Below are 18,658 nucleotides of genomic sequence, written 5' to 3'. Positions count from 1 at the left end.
CTATGTGCGCTTCAGCAGAACCCTGTCACTCCCTCATCTCCCTCCCCTCCGCTCTGGGCTCAAGAAGACAACAAAAGGGCAATAATATAACAACAACCAATCAGAATTCAGATACATTCTGTTGCCAAGTAAAATTGCAACCTTTCAATGTGTCAAAAAAGTTCTAGAGACCTCGTTCTGTTTTACCATTAGATCAATCACATATCAGCTTAAACTAGCATTCTAAAACTAGTTAAAGGTCACACAGAAGAGAGCCCACTCCCCCTGCCAGCCTAATGTAACGCAGTGTTTAAGGTTCCGTATGTGTTTTACTTCCATTTATGAGGGAAAGGAACATACACCCTCCCGACAGTCAATGCGTTATTCGCTTGTAAAACACATTTGCAAATTGGTAGAATGAGTTAATCATCACATGCAAGATTTGCAATTAATCAAATGAATTGCATATTATTATTATTCATGAATTACTACAGTTCTGAACTTCAAATCGTAAAAGTCTGGACTTTGGAAAAATGATGGATACTCTTTTGGAGGAACACAACGGAGCAACATATTGTGACCCTCTAATGTTGACCTGAAGTTGGCGCCACTGGGGGTTGGCATTGGGTTTATGTCCCCACCAATGTTAATACCAAACTTATGTCCTTAACTGTATAGTCCACTATATAGAATTCCCTAGGTAGTGAGTAGGGAGTCGTGAATGAGTGAGTGATTTCAGACACAGTTATTGTGTCCTTGTTAATTCCTAACTGAACAAAGAGTTTGGGTTGTTATATAACAACCCCAACTCTATATCAGTTTGTGAAGTTAATGTGTTGGAAGCAGGAAAAATGGGCAAGTGTAAGGATCTGAGCGACTTTGACATGGGCCAAATTGTGATGGCTAGTGTAGTATTAGGTAAAATACATAGGTAGGAACCTTGTGGAGTTGTATTGTGTTGCACGGGGAATATAATAAAGTACGGAGTAAAATGACAAGAAGCGTTTGTCATACGTCCTGTATCAAGCCTCCAGTTATTACTCCAGTGCAAATATAAATAACAGAACAGTTAGATGACTGGGTCTGAGCATCTCCAAAATGGCATATCTTGTGGGGTGTTCCGAGTATGCAGTGATTGGTACCTACCAAAAGTGGTCCAAGGAAGGACAACTGGTGAACCAGCAACAGGGTCATGGGTGTCGAAGGCTCACTGATTTGCATGGATCACGAAGGCGAGCCCATATGGTCCAATCCCACAGAAGAGCTACCATAGCACAAACTGCTGACTAAAACAAAAAGATGTCAGCATTAACTTTTGAAAAGGAGGAAAACCATCTTTTATTGAGAAATGTTCTTTTTGAATTGACTAACAATTCTCTCATGAATTCTGGCACAAAGGGATGAGCCACGACCCATCCTTGTTTACAAAGACTGAGCCTTTGGTGCTGCTCCCTTTATACCCAGTCTTGTTACCAATTAACCTGCTTATTGTGGAATCTTCCAAAATGGTGTTACTTGAATATCCTATAAACTTTTCAATTTTATTTTGTCTCTGTCCCAAGTTTTATTTGAGTGTATTGCAGACATCAAATTCTAACTTTGTTTATATTTATAAAACACAATGAAGTTGGTCAGTAAAACTATTGAAAATCTTTTCTTTGTATTTTTTTTTCCAGTTTTTTCCAGTTTCCAATAAAGGTACACAATAATTACCAAATCACAGATTTTTGTTTTTATTGGATTTTGGAAAATATCCTTACTTTTCTGGAAATGGGCAGCATGGTTGTGTAGTGAACCCAGAACCTTCTTGCTGTCACCTCACAGCAAGAAGGTTCTGGGTTCAAGCCCAGTGGCCAACGGGGGCCTTTCTGTATGGAGTTTGCATGTTCTCCCCGTGTCTGCGTGGGTTTCCTCCAGGTGCTCCTGTTTCCCCCACAGTCCAAAGACATGCAGGTTAGGCTAATTGGTGGCTCTAAATTGACCATAGGTGTGAATGGTTGTGTTTCTATGTGTCAGCCCTATGATGATCTGGTGACTTGTCCAGGGTGCACTGCAAAAAATGATATCTTAGCAAGTGAAAATATCTTGAAAATAGTTGAAACAATCTAACATTTCCTATTAGAAGAATACAAGACACCAATTCTGAGATTATTAAACTTAGTTCAAGATTGCAACCAACTTATTCTAAGATGTCTTATCAAGTAAAAATATCTGTCCATACAGCAAGATAATTTCACTAGTATTAAGTAATTTTCTCCTCAAATTCAGTTTTCAATTTTTTGCAGCGTGTACCCTGCCTCTCGCCCATAGTCAGCTGGGATAGGCCCCAGCTTTGCCCATGACCCTGCACAGGATAAGGGGTTACGGATAATGGATGGATTTTCTGGAAATGGAGTTGGTAGCATTAAATGAAGCAAGTCCTCCTGGACACAGTTATATACACTAGCCTCATTTAACTGCCAGAGGAGGAGGCATCACAGTTATTTATAATGATAATCTAGGCATGACACAAAAACCTGGACATAAATTCAATGTGTTTGAAGTTCTTTATTTCTTTATACTAACATATGTAGCCACAACAAAATAAGCCTACACAGTCATTTCTGCTAATTATTTACCCAGGACCATATTCTGAATTTTTTCTGAATTTGTGCTACGTGCCTTGTTGGCTATCAGCTCATGTACAACTCAATTTCGTGGAATAACTGTTATATACGTGTGTGTGTGTGTGTGTGTGTGTGTGTGTGTGTGTGTGTGTGTGTGTGTGTGTGCATATAGAGGATATTACATGGTGGCATGTAAATATGAAGTTTATCTTCAAGTGGTGAATATATTTAATGAGTGCGCGAAGCGAACAAGTGAAACATTTTTCAACACAAGAAGATAAACTTCATATCCTTGCGCCACTATGTAATGTTGCTTATATTATATGGACACATCCACAAAAAATTACGCAAGTTAATCAGAAGAATTTTAATTGTGAACCGGTTTGCCATTTTGACAACACGCATCAGTGGGAAAACACTGGGAGTGATGTCATCAGAGTGAAATATTGGGAAATATGTCATTCAGGTCCAGGATGTATTTCATATGAAAAATGTGAGTTTTTCAACACGAGAAGATAAACTTGCACCAACTGCAGTACAGATTTGGACATGCCACCAAAAGTTCAAAGAGGAAGGCTGTCTGTGTGTGTCTGTGTCTCAGGTGGTGCACATATTGAAAATTTGTGAAATTGTTCATGGAATCCACATACCTTTGAATTTCTCATTCAAATTTTGAGGAATAAATCTTACATTGCTCAGCATTAAGCCCGTTCAGTTTCATTTGCCTAGACTATGTAGTTTCTGGGATATTTACATCTCAAATAATATCAAATTTTTTGAAACATCCTGTATATCATTCTTTTATTTTTTAACTCATTTTGGCCTAGGTATGGTCAATAGTGATACAACATGGACTGGTACATTTCATAAGCATTCTACTGAATTCCATCCATCCATCCATCCATTATCTGTAGCCACTTATCCTGTCCTACAGAGTCACAGGCAAGCTGGAGCCTATCCCAGCTGACTATGGGTGAGAGGCGGGGTACACCCTGGACAAGTTGCCAGGTTATTGCAGAGCTGACACATAGACACAGACAACCATTCACACTCACATTCACACCTACGGTCAATTTAGAGCCACCAATTAACCTAACCTGCATGTCTTTGGGCTGTGGGGGGAAACCGGACCACCCAGAGGAAACCCACGCGGACACGGGGAGAACATGCAAACTCCACACAGAAAGGCCCTCGCCGGCCACTGGGCTCGAATCCAGGACCTTCTTGCTGTGAGGCGACAGTGCTAACCACTACACCACCGTGCCGCCTTCTACTGAATTTAAAAAAAAATTTTTTTTTTACTCATTTTGGCCTAGGTATGGTCAATCGTGATACAACATGGATTGGTACATTTCATAAGCATTCTACTGAGTTTCAGGATGGATTATTCCAATTAGATCTTCAGCCACAGACAAGCTGGCATTGTTTACACAAGGGAAAAGCTGCTCACCCTCAGGGCACTGCCTCCATTGTTTCCCCAGCAGAAGTCAGAGATCCCGAAGGAGCTGCAATGGAGATATTGTGGATTCAGAACAGGACTGAAGCAGAGATTTTAAACCGTCTCCCTGCAATCATTTTTGGGAGGATAAGACTGCTGGCAAATACAGTATAATGGCCAAATTATCAGTACCTACACAATGAGAATACCAATAATTCAGCATTATGTGTTTTACAGAGTAATATGGAGTTTTATTCCTATCTTTAATCAAAAGAGTAGTCTTTCAATTTGAGAGCAGTGTTTATTCACATCACGTTCAGATTTTGCAATGATTTCCAGTCTCTCTCTCTCAAATAGCCCCTGCTCCTGCTCAGACTGTTTTGTGCACTCATAAATCTTCTGCTCACAGATTTCTGTGCTCTTTCTCTCGGATTTTGGTGATACGACCCTACCAGAATTCACCAACCAATACAATGCCAGGTATGATGTTGACCAGTGAAATCGTCACTGCCTCCTTGGGTGCATTCACTTTACATACACAGTTATTAACCAGAAGTCAATGTGCTATGTATTATATGTAGCTATTATAGTGAGAAGAAAAATATGGACACTGATATCTGTATTAACTCCAAAAGTTCAAAAAGGAAACAAGTGAAGTACATACACCGGTAATAAGGCCCTGGATGATGGGAGTGGATGAGCCCAGTTAAACAGTAACCCACCCATAAGTAAAGTAAGTGCACCCAAGGAAGCAGTGACGATTTCATTGGCCAACATCATACTTTGCAAGTCTATTGGTTAGTGAAATTTAATCGGGTCGTTTCACTAAAATCAGAGAGAGAGAATGCAGAAATCTGTGAGCAGAAGATTCATGAGGACTCAAAAGCAAGAGCAGAACAAATTTTCATGCAAGTAGGAGCTATTTGGGGGGAGCATGGCAAAATCTGAACGTGTAATTATAAACACTGCTCTCAAATTGAAAGACCATGCTCTTGATTCAAGATAGGAATAAAATTCCTTAGAGTAATGGCTACATCCAAACATACCAGATGCTAATGTTAGCTTGAATGGATTTACTAGTCTGAGGGCAGACAGAAGTCAACATCAAAACTGGTAAGAAAAAAAGACGGAGGGCTCATTGTTCTTGTAAATAACAAATGGGTTAATCCTAGTCATATCACAATTAAAGAAGTTATCTGTCACTCAGATATTGAACTGTTTATTGTCAGAATGCATTCATATTATTTGCTGAGGGAGCTCTCCAATGACATGGGCTACATTCGAAACAGAAGGTTGCTGCCTTGTTGGCTCACTGCCATAATAGACACGTCTTAATCCAGGTAGACTTTAAGGACTTTCAACTGAAGGCATCTTTTAAGGACATTAAGATAGCATTTACGGTAACTTGTGATGTCAGCATCCTGTGTAACTAAACCAAAGAGTGAGCTCGTTGGCTAACAGATGCCTCACAAATTATATCAAACCAATTTATTTGGTTCCAATCACAGGGTTATAAGATGTTAACGAGAGTTATAACATCAAGAAACTGTCCTCATGTTAAAACTGTTAATATTATAGTCAGGCTGTCTGTTGTTGCCCAAATGAGGATGGGTTCCCTTTTGAGTCTGGTTCCTCTCGAGGTTTCTTCCTCATGTCGTCTGAGGGAGTTTTTCCTTGCCACCGTCACCACAGGCTTGCTCATTGGGGATAGATTAGGGATAAAATTAGCTCATGTTTTAAGTTGTTCAAATTCTGTAAAGCTGCTTTGCGACAATGTTTATTGTTAAAAGCGCTATACAAATAAACTTGACTTGACTTGACTTAATAAACAACAGAGGGTAGCCATCAGGGCCTTCTAAGCCTTCAGAGAAGGCCCAAACATATGAGCATTTCAAATGTTATCTTTAATTTCTTTCATTCTTTAATTGCTTTCATTCTTTCATAATTTCACTATAATTATTCTCTTCTAATTCTAATTTGGCCTCATTTTCTATTAAATTTGCTTCAGAAATAATACTGTCCTGAAAACATTAAATTCGAGTTATCCAGTGAGATTTTTTTGTTTGTTGTCTCTAGATTGAGAAGAGTTTCGAGCTGGCTCACTCGTTGGTTCGGACTTCATTGCCGGGACAGAAGGCCATGGTAGTGTATGTTTATGTAGGAAGTGATAAATGAATTAACCAATCAGATTTTGCTTTATAGTGGGAGGGACCAAAAATGTATTGCCCTATGCCCGCTCGAAGGCCAACAGGAGCTTAACTGCAAATCTGCACCGTCAGCACGGCAGTGACGTGACCTTCTAGCCAGTGTAGCATTCATCAGTAGTGTTAGCGAATGCTAATAAAACGGTCAAGCCAGTGTTATCAACAGCAAGTAGAAAAGAGAGGCTAATGACCAAGAAACTAAGATTTCTGTCTCCAGACTCTTCTTCCACGCACGCTCGCCACAGTATTTCTCACTCAGACTTACAATTCCCCATGTAATTTACTTAGTTAATTTTAAAATCAACATTGACAATGACACACAATGGAGCGACCTGGCAGCCTGCCGCTAATCCCTTGCAAAATCCTTTGGCATGTTGCTTTTTTGGTGTGTTTGGCTAAGGTTTGCTGAGCTGAAGTCTCAGCTCTAATAGTAACGGTTCGCCAGTGATGAACAATGTTTATTTCTCGGTAACTTAAAAAAAATAAAATTGAAGCAAAAGTTTCCAAACTTACAATTTGATAAACAAGTTAACTAGTAAACTCTAGTTTCTACCATCCATCCATTATCTGTAGCCGCTTATCCTGTCCTACAGGGTGGCAGACAAGCTGGAGCCCATCCCAGCCGACCATGGGTGAGAGGCAGGGTACACCCTGGACAAGTCGCCAGGTCATTACAGGGCTAACACATAGACAACCATTCATGGTAAATTTAGAGCCACTAATTAGCCTAACCTGCATGCCTTTGGACTGTGGGGGAAACCGGAGCACCCAGAGGAAACCCACGCAGACAACATGCAAACTCCACACAGAAAGGCCCTCGCCGGCCACTGGGCTCGAACCCAGGACCTTCTTGCTGTGAGGCAACAGTGCGAACCACTACACCACCATGCCGCCCCTAGTTTCTACAACCCCAATTCCAAAAAAGTTGGGACAAAGTACAAATTGTAAATAAAAACGGAATGCAATAATTTACAAATCTCAAAAACTGATATTGTATTCACAATAGAACATAGACAACATATCAAATGTCGAAAGTGAGACATTTTGAAATTTCATGCCAAATATTGGCTCATTTGAAATTTCATGACAGCAACACATCACAAAAAAGTTGGGACAGGGGCAATAAGAGGCTGGAAAAGTTAAAGGTACAAAAAAGGAACAGCTGGAGGACCAAATTGCAACTCATTAGGTCAATTGGCAATAGGTCATTAACATGACTGGGTATAAAAAGAGCATCTTGGAGTGGCAGCGGCTCTCAGAAGTAAAGATGGGAAGAGGATCACCAATTCCCCTAATTCTGCGCTGACAAATAGTGGAGCAATATCAGAAAGGAGTTCAACAGTGTAAAATTGCAAAGAGTTTGAACATATCATCATCTACAGTGCATAATATCATCAAAAGATTCAGAGAATCTGGAAGAATCTCTGTGCGTAAGGGTCAAGGCCAGAAAACCATACTGGGTGCCCGTGATCTTCGGGCCCTTAGACGGCACTGCATCACATACAGGCATGCTTCTGTATTGGAAATCACAAAATGGGCTCAGGAATATTTCCAGAGAACATTATCTGTGAACACAATTCACCGTGCCATCCGCCGTTGCCAGCTAAAACTCTATAGTTCAAAGAAGAAGCAGTATTTAAACATGATCCAGAAGCGCAGACGTCTTTTCTGGGCCAAGACTCATTTAAAATGGACTGTGGCAAAGTGGAAAACTGTTCTGTGGTCAGACGAATCAAAATTTGAAGTTCTTTATGGAAATCAGGGATGCCGTGTCATTCGGGCTAAAGAGGAGAAGGACGACCCAAGTTGTTATCAGCGCTCAGTTCAGAAGCCTGCATCTCTGATGGTATGGGGTTGCATTAGTGCATGTGGCATGGGCAGCTTACACATCTGGAAAGACACCATCAATGCTGAAAGGTATATCCAGGTTCTAGAGCAACATATGCTCCCATCCAGATGACGTCTCTTTCAGGGAAGACCTTGCATTTTCCAACATGACAATGCCAAACCACATACTGCATCAATTACAGCATCATGGCTGCGTAGAAGAAGGGTCCGGGTACTGAACTGGCCAGCCTGCAGTCCAGATCTTTCACCCATAGAAAACATTTGGCGCATCATAAAACGGAAGATACGACAAAAAAGACCTAAGACAGTTGAGCAACTAGAATCCTACATTAGACAAGAATGGGTTAACATTCCTATCCCTAAACTTGAGCAACTTGTTTCCTCAGTCCCCAGACGTTTACAGACTGTTGTAAAGAGAAAACGGGATGTCTTACAGTGGTAAACATGGCCTTGTCCCAACTTTTTTGAGATGTGTTGTCTCATCTCATCTCATCTCATCTCATCTCATCTCATCTCATCTCATCTCATCTCATCTCATTATCTCTAGCCGCTTTATCCTTCTACAGGGTCGCAGGCAAGCTGGAGCCTATCACAGCTGACTACGGGCGAAAGGCGGGGTACACCCTGGACAAGTCGCCAGGTCATCACAGGGCTGAGATGTGTTGTTGTCATGAAATTTAAAATCACCTAATTTTTCTCTTTTAAATTATACATTTTCTCAGTTTAAACATTTGATATGTCATCTATGTTCTATTCTGAATAAAATATGGAATTTTGAAACTTCCACATTATTGCATTCCATTTTTATTTACAATTTGTACTTTGTCCCAACTTTTTTGGAATCGGGGTTGTACCAATTGAGGCAAATTTCAAAGCTAAAATCTTTTCTCTCACAGAAGACTTGGAAACAGTCATTCATGCTTTTATCACATCTCGGCTTGACTATTGTAACTCCTTATATGTGCGTTTGGCCCAATCTGCTTTGTCTCGCCTTCAGCTGGTTCAAAATGCAGCAGCTAGATTTTTAACTGGCACAAGAAAAAAGGATCATATCTCACCTGGACTAGCCTCTCTCCACTGGTTACTGGTGAGATTCTGCATCAAGGTTAAAATTTTGTTGTTAGTTTTTAAAGCCTTTGGAGTGGTGTCACTCCAAAATATATCTGTGACCTTTTTCATTTCTACATGGCACCGAGATTATTGAGGTCATCCAGACAACTACTCCTTGTAGTCTCAAGCTCTTGGCTAAAGTCTAGAGGTGACAGGGCTTTTTCGGTTGTTGCCCCTAGGCTTTGGAATGATCTTTCTTTCCAAATCAGGTCTTCTTCCTTGATCGAGAATTTTTAAAACATGTCTTAAGACCCACCTTTCCTCCTTTGCCTTTTATTGTATGTAATTGGATGACGGCTGGTGGTAATATAATTTTTAATAATCTGTTTTTGCATTATTGTTGGTATTATGCTCATTTTATGCCTTTTGTACAGCACTTTGGCTCAACACCTGTTGTTTTAAATGTGCTTTATAAATAAATTTGACTTGACTATTTGCTATGATACCCTCAGGTAGAAGATTCAGGGTACCAAACTGTAGGCAAATAAATATAAGAACTCATTCATCCAAGTGGCCATAAAGATGTTAAATAGTAACAAATAGAAGTGTATTTTTATTATTCAGTATTTATTCAACCTATTTATTGGGCTTTCTGGAGCCTTGACTGCTGCTGTTGTTTACTTTTACCACACACTCTCTGTGCGGTGTTCATTTTGCTGAGCGGCAACTATGTTGTGTCAGTGTCTGTGTTGTGTATGATGCAGTGAAGCATACAGTGGTGCTTGAAAGTTTGTGAACCCTTTAGAATTTTCTATATTTCTGCATAAATATGACCTAAAACATCATCAGATTTTCACACAAGTCCTAAAAGTAGCTAAAGAGAACCCAGTTAAACAAATGAGACAAAATATTATACTTGGTTATTTATTTATCTGTGAGTGGCAAAAGTATGTGAACCTCTAGGATTAGCAGTTAATTTGAAGGTGAAATTAGAGTCAGGTGTTTTCAGTCAATGGGATGACAATCAGGTGGGAGTGGGCACCCTGTTTTATTTAAAGAACAGGGATCTGTCAAAGTCTGATCTTCACAACACATGTTTGTGGAAGTGTATCATGGCACGAACAAAGGAGATTTCTGAGGACCTCAGAAAAAGTGTTATTGATGCTCATCAGGCTGGAAAAGGTTACAAAACCATCTCTAAAGAGTTTGGACTCTATTAATCCACAGTCAGACAGATTGTGTACAAATGGAGGAAATTCAAGACCATTGTTACCCTCCCCAGGAGAGGTCAACCAACAAAGATCACTCCAAGAGCAAGGCGTGTAATAGTCGGCGAGGTCAGAAAGGACCCCAGGGTAACTTCTAAGCAACTGAAGGCCTCTCTCACATTGGCTAATGTTAACGTTCATGAGTCCACCATCAGGAGAACACTGAACAACAATGGTGTGCATGGCAGGGTTGCAAAGAGAAAGCCACTGCTCTCCAAAAAGAACATTGCTGCTCATCTGCAGTTTGCTAAAGATCATGTGGACAAGCCAGAAGGCTACTGGAAAAATGTTTTGTGGACGGATGAGACCAAAATAGAACTTTTTGGTTTAAATGAGAAGCAGTATGTTTGGAGAAAGGAAAACATTGCATTCCAGCATAAGAACCTTATCCCATCTGTGAAACATGGTGGTGGTAGTATCATGGTTTGGGCCTGTTTTGCTGCATCTGGGCCAGGACGGCTTTCCATCATTGATAGAATGATGAATTCTGAATTATACCAACAAATTCTAAAGGAAAATGTCAGGACATCTGTCCATGAACTGAATCTCAAGAGAAGGTGGTTCATGCAGCAAGACAACGACCCTAAGCACACAAGTCGTTCTACCAAAGAATGGTTAAAGAAGAATAAAGTTAATGTTTTGGAATGGCCAAGTCAAAGTCCTGACCTTAATCCAATCGAAATGTTGTGGAACGACGTGAAGCGAGCAGTTCATGTGAGGAAACCCACCAACATCCCAGAGTTGAAGCTGTTCTGTATGGAAGAATGGGCTACAATTCCTCCAAGCCGGTGTGCAGGACTGATCAACAATTACTGCAAACATTTAGTTGCAGTTATTGCTGCACAAGGGGGTCACACCAGATACTGAAAGCAAAGGTTCACATACTTTTACCACTCACAGATATGTAATATTGGATCATTTTCCTCAATAAATAAATGACCAAGTATAATATTTTTGTCTCATTTGTTTAACTGGGTTCTCTTTATCTACTTTTAGGACTTGTGAGAAAATCTGATGATGTTTTAGGTCATATTTATGCAGAAATATAGAAAATTCTAAAGGGTTCACAAACTTTCAAGCACCACTGTATGTGTTCTATTTATGTGTTGTTTTTATGTAGTGTGCGAGCTACTGTAGGTCTGTGATGCAGTGACTGGAGCCCAAGATGAAGTTCCCCTTTGGGGACAATAAAGTATACTTTATCTATTATTTATCTAAGCACAAAAAAAGCCCCAAAACTCATATTTGTATATGAAATCACTTTTCTGTGGAGTTCGGGTTGCTATCTTTTTTTTTCCATTGCTTGAGGGAGCTACCTTTATGGATAATGAACAGCATCAAGGATACATTAATGTTGCCTTCAACTGGGGCAGTTTGAAGGCATCTTAGAAAACAAGAAATGAGTTCTATCTTTTTCAAGCAGTCCTTGATGTCTTGCTGTCTTGTTAGTCATCCTCCTGAGGCAGTATTTCCACCATTTTGAACGCACCCATGGTGTGCACTGTTTACATTCCAGCTTCCTAAAATACAAATATAGCATGATGCCGTCCACATGCCCATTGTGAGACTACAGACCCAACACCACCGATCATAGGTTTATCACCCCTACTATGTCATGATCATTCTCACCTGTTTTCAGTTCCTCCCTTGATTAGTTTATGTATTTAAGCTCTTGTGTTTTATTGTTTTGGTGTCATATTTTTATGTCGTAGTTTACATGCATTACTGAGCCTTGGTTTCCTTTGCTCTTTTGCCTGGTATCCAGTTCTGGGTTTCCTGGTTTAGACCCTCACCTATGTTTACTTTATGATTATGGATTGGCCTTTTTTGCTTTTGCCTGCTATGGACTATGACAATGATTTGCCAAAATATACAACATGCTGATCTTAGATGCTTGTGTCCTGCTTCTGTTCATCACATGTTACAACTTCACTGTTCTCAAAGTAATGAGTACTTTAGTGTTTCTGCATAATTGGCGAAAAGGTTCCAAACTCCAAATGGGATTTCATAAAAGAGTTGTGAATAGTATCTCCCATCTGAGCTGTGGATCACTCCAGCTTCTTCAGAGATACCTAGTAATGAATTTGGTCTATCATCATTTTCAGTTAAAGGTATGGAATGCGCTACCATCAGAAGTAGAATTGCTAACAGAGCTCAATCACCTCATCTTATGGTATGGGAATGTATGGCTTGCCATTGGAACTGATTCCTTTGTCTTTATTGATGATGTGACTGCTGACAAAGGCAGCAGGATAAATTCTGAAGTGTTTAGGACTATATTTTCTGCTCAGATTCAGTCAAAGTTTACCTCTGCTGTCTCAGTTAAATAAACAATAAACAATAATGCATGTGACTGATTATTTTATTGGTGATGAATGAGGTAGGGTGTTCAACTCTGCAGTTCGACACTGGATCCAATGGAATAAGATCGGAGCACATTTGCATATTCATAATTGAATGGCCTCACTGCATATAAATGACAACCCAAGCCTAACTATTTCCACATTTTCATTTGAATTATTCATAATATAGTGTGGTGAGCACCTTCCTTACCGCTACGGTCTAGTTACCTAATCAGCAAAGGAAATTATTTGGTTGGAACTGATGTTTAATGTTTTGTGAGGAGCTGACATAGCAGAGGGGAGGGTTCACTGCAGGATATCATTAAGAGTCATATCTGGGTTAGAAAAGGCAAATCTTAAATATTCAAAACCAACTCCTTGTATTTGCTATTGTATTCATTCAGTCATCTTCAGTAACCGCTTTATCCTGGTGAGGATTGAGGTGGATCAAAGCCTGGAAACACTGGGCAAGAGGCAGGAATACATTCTGTCACAGGGCAACACACACACACGGATAATTTCAAGTTGCCAGTCTACCTACTGGCATGTTTTAGGAGGTGGGAGGAAACTAGAGAACCTGGAGGAAACCCACTTCCTTGTGAAATCCATCCATTATCCATAACCGCTTATTCTGTGCAGGGTCACGGGCAAGTGGAGCCTATCCCAGCTGACTATGGGTGAGAGGCAGGGTACACCCTGGACAAGTCACCAAATCATCGTAGGGCTGACACATAAAGACAAACAACCATTCACATTCACTCCTACGGTCAATTTAGAGCCACCAATTAGACTAACCACATGTCTTTGGACTCTGGGGGAAACCAAAGCACCCAAAGGAAACCCACGCAGACACGGGGAGAACATGCAAACTCCGCAAAGAAAGGCTCCCGTCGACCACTGTACTCAAACCCAGAACCTTCTTGCTGTGAGACAATAGTGTTAACCGTTACACCACCGTGCCGCCCTCCTGATGAAATGTTTTCTTTTTTTCTATTGCAATGACATTCCAATAGGTATACTATATTTATGCAGTGCTATAAATTCAGTACATACAGTGGGGTCTAAAAGTCCACGAGTGAAAATGCTTCTACTGTATTTTACATTCTTTTCTAATTTAATACAACAATTTTCATTACAAATTATATTGACAACAACTTGAGTGAAACATAGAATCTTTTAAATATTTACATGAAATTCAGAGTTTCTTGGTATTTGGTACGTCCCCTTTTTGCCCCCTTTTGGACTCCACATGTTTGTGCAAAATCTTATGATCCATTTGGTACTGTCTGAACACATATTTCAATAGAAGATATTAGATACAAATCTGCACCTTTGTACAAAGCAGTTTATATATATATATATATATATATATATATATATATATATATATATATATATATATATATATATATAATTTCTTTGTTTTAAATAGTTCAAAATTTAAACATTTCAGGATTGAAATAAACCTTCTGTTTATTTCCAACTAGTTCCCCCCCCCCCCCCCCCCCCCCCCGCTATTCATAAAATCATTATTTATCCACTGATTATTTTTTCATTAAAATCATGGAAAATGTGAACTGTTCTCCAGCTGCTAAGAGTGCATTTCACCAAATACACAAGATGAATTATGTAGTACTCAGTTGTTGTTTTTTAAAATTTCAATAGCTTTCCAATCATAATAAAACAATTAATTCCAAAGCAAGATAAATAATTAAAAGAAATAGGTATATTGGTCCTAAGCAATAAAATACAAGGCATATTCTAACCATTTCTTATTTTACAGTACTAAAGCCAATAAATGTCTCACCATGGGCAATCTTCTATTTCTAGAACACACACACCATTTCTTCTTAAATTCGATGCAATGCACATGCAAAATATGCTCATTTCTACTGATTTTTAGGCTGTGTTATTTACCAACCAGACTTCTTACAGTCTCATCTGTAGAAGGCTGAGGTCAGTGAAGGTTTACTAGGACATTTTATCATATAGGAAAGAAGATCATTCACAGCACATTGTCAATTTCATTCGAAAACAAATTTTTAGTTATAGGATATACAACATTATATAATGTGACCCATGCATTATAAACCTACACTGTTGGAAAAATCTTTGAACAGGATTTTTTCCTCAGTTGGGATTAATTTTTATTATTTATTATCCAAGAACCCTTACAGAAGCAAAGAGTATTGGCCTGCACAAGCATACTATAGTGTTCCTGTACATTCATAGAGTGGATACTCTATGAGCCCATGTTTGCATACTCAGAGCCTATGTTTGAGTAGCAGAATTTGGCTTACGAATTGAACACTCGTTCTGCAAGATGTACAATTTTGCTGCTCCGAGTGAGCCTTTCACAAGTGGTGCTAAGTCACCTCAAATCTTCTTACTCTGTTTTGACTTACAAACACTTTTCCTCAAAGAGAACGTCACTATTTTTAACTTTGGCATGCAGTCAGACACTTTGCAAGTCAGTATTGATTCAGATGTTACATGATGCTGAAATCATCCAGCATTTCTTTATAGTATTAATGTAATGTTTTATAGACTTATTATTTCTACCATTTGTTCTGTCCCACTAAAAATGGTAAGTAGTACAGAATTGAAACCAAGTATTGACATTCAGTATTGAATTTGAAGTATCGCTATAACAAAATGCACCTAACAGGTAACAGCATTTTTCATACATTTTGCTTAAATCTACTTTATTCACTTGCTACTGTAGACACACTTTTGTTCCCTGGAGCCACCTCTTCTTTCTGCCCCAAGAGTCTTCTGATATATTTCTGTACGACCCCACTCATTGCAGGAGTGGAAAAGTAGTAAACCAGAGGGTTTAGCATACTATTGAAATAGGTGAAGCAGACTGAAGTATAAAATGCCAGATTTGCCTCAGTGAAGTGTACACACTCATTGTACCAGGCCTTCAGGATCCAAACAGCAACCCGTGAGACAGTGCTTGGGAAGAAGCTGACAAGGAAGACCATGGCGACAATTAAAATGAACTGGACGGCCCTCTTGACCTTGCCTGTGCTGTCCATTGTCTTGGTTTTCAGCTGCCATGCAATGCAGATCGTGCAGAAGACGATGATGCCGCCTGGCACACAGAACTGGAGCACATAGAAGGCATTGTGCCAGACTGATAGTGGACTGTTGTCCAAGCATATATTGAAGCTCTCACACTGGGTGTGGTTGCCAACACTGAAAAAGTGTGGCGAGCCCAGCAAGTGTCCTGTCATAGCTACAATAATTGCCCATAGGCCTGCAGAGACCCACATAGCGTAGCTCAGGCTCATCCGATTTATGCGATGTAGTGGGTGCACGATCTTCAGGTAGCGGTCCACAGCCACGGCGGTGAGGAAGAAGATGCCAGCAGCCCTGTTTGCTGCCAGGAGGAAGAGCAGGATGCGGCAGAAGGCATCTCCGAAGACCCAGTTTTGGCCCCTGCGATAGTAGTCAGCTCTGAATAGCAGGCAGAACAGCACCACTGAGTCCGCCACAGTCAGATGTGCCAGGTAGATGGAGTTCGGCTTCCAGCTGTCTGTGTGGAAAGCAAACATGCAGAGGGCCAAAATATTCCCTGTAAGGCCACAAATGAACTCTATAAGAAGTACAGGGGGTAGGACTTGGATTAAGATGGAGGACTCAAAAGCACAACAAACCGAGGAGTTTGACATGTTGGCAGTACTGATGCAAATGGACTTTGGAACTCTTTACCCCACACTGCTTTTTTATTCTACAGCCATATGCAAATTACTCGGTGAATAAAACGTCAAACTACTTGCCATGCTGCACCCACATTATAATTTTAAAATGATTATGAGGAAGACACCATGCACTGTGGCACGCAATACTCTTCCTTGGTGGAAAGCGCCTTTACTAAAACACATCTATACAGATAAACAATAAAAATAATTTGCATTTGTCCTAATTTCAGTAACCTGTGGTTTTGAATTAAAGAATAATGTTCAGAATAGAAAACAGCCATGCACACATTACATCTACATATACATAAAATATTTGCATGTGTCCTAGTCACTTAATTAGTCAATTAACTCCGAATCCCCCCCCCCCAAAAAAAAAAGAAAAAGAAAGGGAAGGAGGCATGGTTAGCAATTTCCACTCTTCTAGAAAAATTTTCCAATAGATTTCGCAATGTGGCTGTGGGGATTTGTAAACTAATAAGTTTATAAATTCAGATATGTAAAATTAATATCCGGAATTTATATTTCTGTGAAGCTGCTTTGTGAGAATGTCCATTGTTAAAAGTACTATACAAATAAAATTGAACTGAATTGAACTGAATTGAATTGAATTGAATTGAATTTCTGCCCATTCAGCCACAAGAGGCACACAGTCTGCATTCCTATTCATCACAAAGGTGTTCAGTGTGGTTGAGGTCAAGGGCTCTCTGTAGGCCACTCAAGTTTTTCACACCAACCTTGGCAAACCATGTCTTTATGAATCTCGGTTTGTGCACAAAGCCATTGTCATGCTGGAACAGGTTAGGGCTCCTTAATTCCAGTGAAAGGAAATCTTAATGCTACATCAAACACATCTTAGACAACTGTATGTCTGCAACTTTTTTGCGCTGTAAGGAGAAGGCCTACAAATGGGTGTGATGGTCAGGTGTCCACATACTTTTGGCCAGATAGTGTACATTGTTGAAGAAAAAAACAACATACAGACGCTGTTGACCTTAGACCTTGGTTTGCTCAAAAGTGCATGGAATTCTGGTAGAAATTCTTAGAGGTACAGTGGTGCTTGAAAGTTTGCGTACCCTTTAGAATTTTCTACATTTCTGCATAAATATGACCTAAAACATCGTCAGATTTTCACACAAGTCCTAAAAGTAGATAAAGAGAACCCAGTTAAACAAATGAGACAAAAATATTATACTTGTTCATTTATTTATTGAGGAAAATGATCCAATATTACATATCTGTGAGTGGCAAATGTATGTGAACCTTTGCTTTCAGTATCTGGTGTGACCCCCTTGTGCAGCAATAACCACAACTAAACGTTTCCAGTAACTGTTGATCAGTCCTGCACACCGGCTTGGAGGAATTTTAGCCCATTCCTCCATACAGAACAGCTTCAACTCTGGGATGTTGGTGGGTTTCCTCACATGAACTGCTCGCTTCAGGTTCTTCCACAACATTTTGATTGGATTAAGGTCAGGACTTTGACTTGGCCATTCCAAAACATTCACTTTATTCTTCTTTAACCATTCTTTGGTAGAACGACTTGTGTGCTTAGGGTCATTGTCTTGCTGCATGAACCACCTTCTCTTGAGATTCAGTTCATGGACAGATGTCCTGACATTTTCCTTGAGAATTCGCTGGTATAATTCAGAATTCATTGTTCCATCAATGATGGCAAGCCATCTTGGCCCAGATGCAGCAAAACAGGCCCAAACCATGATGCTACCACCACCATGTTTCACGCATGGGTTAAGGTTCTTATGCTGGAATGCAGTGTTTTCCTTTCTCCAAACATAACGGTTCTCATTTAAACCAAAAAGTTCTATTTTGGTCTCATCCGTCCACAAAACATTTTTCCAATAGTCTTCTGGCTTGTCCACGTGATCTTTAGCAAACTGCAGATGAGCAGCAATGTTCTTTTTGGAGAGCAGTGGCTTTCTCCTTGCAACCCTGCCATGCACACCATTGTTGTTCAGTGTTCTCCTGATGGTGGACTCATGAACATTAACATTAGCCAATGTGAGAGAGGCCTTCAGTTGCTTAGAAGTTACCCTGGGGTCCTTTGTGACCTCGCCGACTATTACACGCCTTGCTCTTGGAGTGATCTTTGTTGGTTGACCACTCCTGGGGAGGGTAACAATGGTCTTGAATTTTCTCCATTTGTACACAATCTGTCTGACTGTGGATTGGTGGAGTCCAAACTCTTTCGAGATAGTTTT

General features: G+C 40.0%; 1 protein-coding gene across 1 annotated transcript; it reads right to left on the bottom strand.

Moving 5' to 3' along the window:
• Window positions 1-15,440: 15,440 nt before the first annotated feature.
• Window positions 15,441-16,412, bottom strand: LOC132898780 (hydroxycarboxylic acid receptor 2-like). Its single transcript, XM_060940445.1, has one exon. It carries the CDS (start codon window positions 16,410-16,412, stop codon window positions 15,441-15,443), a length of 972 nt encoding a protein of 323 aa, XP_060796428.1.
• Window positions 16,413-18,658: the final 2,246 nt, after the last annotated feature.

This window comes from Neoarius graeffei, chromosome 15 (genome assembly GCF_027579695.1).
Source record: "Neoarius graeffei isolate fNeoGra1 chromosome 15, fNeoGra1.pri, whole genome shotgun sequence".
NCBI classification, from domain to species: domain Eukaryota; kingdom Metazoa; phylum Chordata; class Actinopteri; order Siluriformes; family Ariidae; genus Neoarius; species Neoarius graeffei.
This window is presented reverse-complemented; position numbering and strand designations above follow the sequence as displayed.